Genomic DNA, 5,085 nt, shown 5'->3' with positions numbered 1-5,085 from the left:
GGAGGCTGGAATCTGTCTCCCAAGGTCCCTTCCAGTCCTAATGTCTATGAACTCTGTAAGAACACTGGTCAAACAAACCATAGCTTTCTGCATGGTGAACTCACAGTAGTGCTAAATGAATTTTTGCAGAGATTGAATGTTTTTTTCATAGGATGCAATGAAGAGAAGGTTAAGAAGGTTATAAGGTTCCATTATTATTTATTAATGTGTATGTATGCTATTTCAGTGAAAGCCCATAGATATGGACATGGAATAAAGTTAATTTGCAAATATTGTATGCACTTGAATCTAAGATGAGTTCCCCCCTCAGTCAGCATGGAGACTGCAAGGAACAAAGCATGGAGGGCAGAGAGCCAGGGGGCCACCTTGTGCCCTACAGCAACAATTTTCCCTCCCCCACATACCCACAGCAATGGGAATGGGACAAATTCAAGACAACCCTCTGATAATTAGATTCTATTCTTGGAAAATTATAACAAATTTATAAATGTTCCTATACAGAACATAATTATTAGGGGTCAACTTAGATTCAATTTATTTCCCCTTCAAACACTATATAGCAGTACTCCCTTCTCCTGCTATATTCTTTTTATAGGGCAACCAGAAATTAATCCAGTATCCTAGATGAAGGTATAATGTTTATTTATGTAAACTAACCACTTCCAGGACTAGACAAATTCTTTATATTGTAATCATTTAAGTATGTTAAATCAGGTTTGTGAATACAAATTTCTATATGCACTTTTCCCATGTTTTTAGTGGCTTGCAGAAAAGCTCTGGATAGTACCACAGTGGCAGCTCACGAATCTGAAATCTACTGCAAAACCTGTTATGGAAGAAAATATGGCCCCAAAGGTATTGGATTTGGACAAGGGGCAGGATGCCTCAGTACTGATACCGGTGAACATCTAGGCTTGGATCTACAACAGTGAGTTAAATTGCACTGACAATACCGTTTTTCCCCCCAGTGGTACATTCTCCACTTATCAGGTACCTTACTTGGTTTCCATAACAATGTTGAACTTAAGCAGCAGAGCAGACTCTCCTCCAGGATTTTCTTTAGTGGGTCTAGTAATTCTACCAATTTTTAATAATGTTCAGTCTCTTCTTTTAAAATAACTTCTTATTCCGTTGGGCAGTTACACTACAGGAGCTTTTTGCTTTACATGTCACTAGAGCTAAATATTCACTGTAAATGTAATTTGCTATTAGTGCCACAATGGTAGAATCATGCTCATCATGGAACAATAGACTCAAATGCTTATACCCCTCTATGCAAAGTATCTTTGATTTTATTAATATAGAAAACTCACAGTATCATGTGCTGTTAGACTATTTCCCTGTACAGAGAAAGTTTTCTACATTTTCCCTGATACGTCATGTATTGTGTACAGAATGGCTGAGGGTATATGACCCAGAGGGGGGATTTTAATATGATCTCTAGAGAGCCCTAATTGTAGATAACTGCTTGTGTTAATTGTTTACATAGAAATTAGCAGCTTTGAGACTTGCTGAAAACTATTAAATGACTCCATCACTTTCCTCTGGTACATTGCAATAAAGACAGTTAACAAATATCTTATTCTAAAAAGTACAATCTTGGAGGACATATTTTATCTGTAACCCATAGCCACAGACGTATCTGTTACCAATAGCAAGATGGAAACTAGCAAATCCTGAGCTCCTAGACATTTATTGACTTGTTGCAGTATGACAATCCAGTAATCCAACAGTCACCTCATGGACGACTAAAACCTAACACCGGAAAGAAAGAAAGGTTGAAAATATTTTTCTGACTTTGACATAGCATACTTTTTGAAAATCATTAAAACTTGATGAAGGTTTAAAAAGAGCAGAGAAAGGACAGTGTGTGAAATCTGCCTCCTATTTGATTGTTCTCACTATTAAGTCTTACCTGGCGTGTCGACACGTGCCCCCAAATGTGCAGTTGTTACTGCACAGTCATTTAGTATTTGCTTTAGCATTTAGTACAGGGGCAGACAATTATTTTGGGCGCAGGGCCACTTACCGAGTTTTGACAAGCTGTCAAGGGCTGCATGGGTAGCCCCACCCATTGACAGGTGCCCTGCCCCAGCTGCTGTCTTGTGACTGGAAGCCCCACCCCCTAATGCCTGACCTTTGCCACCAGAAGTCCCTCCCGCCCCTGGAAGGGGTTTTGCCACCTTGGAACCAGAAAAATACCAAATTATATTCTAAAAATCAAACATCCACAACATTCATTAATTTGATTTAAAAAAAAAAAATTTTGTCCTGATTTACATGTGTTTGTGTAGTGTACACAGAGGTGATCGCACAATAGCTTACAATGAAGTCTTACTCTTGTATGTTGTGGGGGTGGGTATAGGTTTGTGGAGGCTGTGCATATGTGGGGTGAGGGAGCATGTGGGTGGGTGTAGGATCTGTGGGGGGACGGTGCCTGGGGTTTGTGTATGGCAGTGCAAGGGAGGGTGTGGGTGCATGTGGGACTCAACCTTTGAACACACACTCTCAGCCCGAGCCTGTACACACACTCTGCCCTGTGTCTGCGTGCACACTCTGCCCATGCCTGCACACACACACTGCCTGAGCCTGCGCGTACACACACACACACACACACACACTCTCTCTCTCTACCCAAGCCTACACATACACCCCCGCACCTGTGCTCCACAGTTTGGTGATGCAGCCAGGAGCCAGGTGCTGCTGGAGCAGGGCAGGGGCAGGAAAGCAGGGAACTGGCTGGGCCTTGGGCAGGGCTGAGCTGCTCAAGCCTGCTGAGGGCTCTCTCTGGGTCCTACTGCCCCTGGCTCCTCTCAGCTTTGACAGGCTGCCAGGAACAAATAAATATTAACTTACTAAATTTTTTAGGGGCCCTACAGGCCAGATAGAATGACCTGGTGGACCAGATGTGGCCCATGGGCTGTATTTTGCCCACCTCTGATTTAGTACTTGCTTTACATTTACTACAAAATAACTGTGCAGTAATCACTGCTACTGCGCAGTCCCAGCAGTGAATGGCTTGTTTCTGACCCTACGGCGGAATAACAAGCTAGTGCACAGTAACAAGCTACTGTGCAATAGCTCGCTGCTACTGTGTAGTAGTATGTCACCATTCATGCCCACCAATACTATGTCGCTGTAGCAACAAGCTATGGCATAGTGTCCTGTGTAGATGCGCCCAGCAGGTAGCTGATTAGACAGCAATTTTGCTTTGTATTTCCCCTTGTCTCATGTTGTCTCTTTCATGAAGCCAATGTCTTCCCTTTGGCTGTGTAGTATTTTGTCCAACTATTACTCGGTACCACCAATGTAGTATGCAGCTGCTTCTTTAGTCACAATGCCAGCTTCTCAATACTGTCAAACACAGAATATGCTGCAGGCTATTTTGATTTTCTTGTCTTGAATGTCAGGATAGATATCCTGAGATTTAATACATAAGTGTGGATTAACACTTAAGAGTCTATATAGTATATATTGAAATACAGAAAATTATTTTTATAATGGAAACACTATTTTTCAAGTGGTGTTTTAAATCTGTTTTCAGAAGTTCGCCAAAGCCTGCTCGTCCTTCTACACCTACCAACCCTTCAAAGTTTGCCAAAAAGTTTGGAGATGTGGAGAAGTGCCCTCGCTGTGCTAAATCAGTATACGCTGCAGAGAAAATAATGGGAGGAGGAAAAGTAAGATATCACATTTTTTTCATTTAAGAAAAAATATTTTGAAGCTGTTTGGTTTAAAATTCTGTTGAATTAAAGAAATAGATGGTCCTTAATATGGAAATCTTCTTTAAATCATAGATAAGCCGCCACATAGAAAGTAGTATCTCAAGCTACTCTGCTTTGCTGTCGCAATGTACCAGAACCCACACCTCAACCATCTACTTGTGACAGAATTCTATCTTCATTGCTCTACTAGTTCTTGGCTGTGCCAACAATTTCACAAAGGCTATTAAAAAGATACTAGATAGTAGTTGGTTTTGGACTTAATTGACCTGGGGACAACTTTGAACTAGATACCTTAAAATGAAAAACTGTCACATTATCAATCTCAACTGTTTAAGTTCTACACTTTAAAAAAAATGAATTCAAAGGAATTTGTTGGTGTTGACTTTTTGTCGTTAAATTATTTTATAATTAGGGAGATATATGGCACTCTGCATCCATGCATTTAACATAGTTATGGACACTCTGACATATGGCATTGATCAGTGTGCCCTTGGTTTTGATCCTGTGATTTAAATTGGGCTCTGGGGTCCCTGTGCTACTGCCCAGGATTAGGCTCCAGGGCTCCATGTGGCCTTGCCTGCTGCCCGGGCACTCAAATCTGGCTTGATCTATTGTGCAGGGCCATGACACTACTTCTACTACAAAGAGAGAGGATTAATATACATAATCTCCTAAAACTTGTTACAAGTTCTAAAAGTCCAAAAATATAGGCTGAGAATGAATAGAATAAACTGAAAATGAAAGCAGCACAACTTTTAATCTTTTCAGGGAAAGAAAATGTACATTACTTGTCCAAATTACTTGATGTAGCTGGCTATTTTTTTTTCTTCCAAACTTCCTAACTTTCGCAGCCTTGGCATAAGACATGCTTCCGCTGTGCCATATGTGGAAAGAGCTTAGAATCGACCAATGTTACAGACAAAGATGGAGAACTGTATTGTAAAGGTAAGCACTGTCATATATCTACAGCATTTCAGACAAGATGGCTAAATATACAAGTCTAAAACTGTTTAATGTTGACACAGTACTACCTTTGTTATACCCCTTAACAACATTTTTCTGAAAAAGTATTTCACTTTCGTTTCTCTACAATAGGTTCTTTAAATTATATAATATCCACAGGTACACCAATATTACGTCTTCTACTGACAGTATTTAAATAATTAGCTAACTGCCCATCAAAAATGATGGATTTCAGGAAGTGTTTACATGGCCCACCCTCAGCCTTTGGCCATGTAAAGACTCCTTACACTGCCACCGCCTCCTCCAGCCCCCAGCACAGGGGATCCCTCCTCCCACCCACCTCTGCCTCCACCTTCCTAACACTTTTTCAGAGCACTAAAGTTCTTTCCTCTTTCCC

At 40.9% G+C, this 5,085-nt stretch overlaps 1 protein-coding gene across 1 annotated transcript in view; it reads left to right on the top strand.

Annotated features, from left to right (window-relative positions):
- The window catches only part of CSRP3 (cysteine and glycine rich protein 3), a 30,171-nt gene that overhangs the window by 12,284 nt on the left and 12,802 nt on the right, over positions 1-5,085 (top strand). Inside the window, exons 2-4 of the mRNA XM_019519461.1 lie at positions 760-928; positions 3,545-3,680; positions 4,577-4,670. Coding sequence (XP_019375006.1) covers positions 760-928; positions 3,545-3,680; positions 4,577-4,670 — 399 coding nt within the window. The remainder of the gene's footprint in view (positions 1-759; positions 929-3,544; positions 3,681-4,576; positions 4,671-5,085) is intronic.

Source organism: Gavialis gangeticus, unplaced genomic scaffold, assembly GCF_001723915.1.
Source record: "Gavialis gangeticus isolate Ggan-Ray unplaced genomic scaffold, GavGan_comp1, whole genome shotgun sequence".
Lineage (NCBI taxonomy): Eukaryota > Metazoa > Chordata > Crocodylia > Gavialidae > Gavialis > Gavialis gangeticus.
Note: the sequence above shows the minus strand (reverse complement) of the source record. Positions and strands in the feature narration are given on the sequence as shown.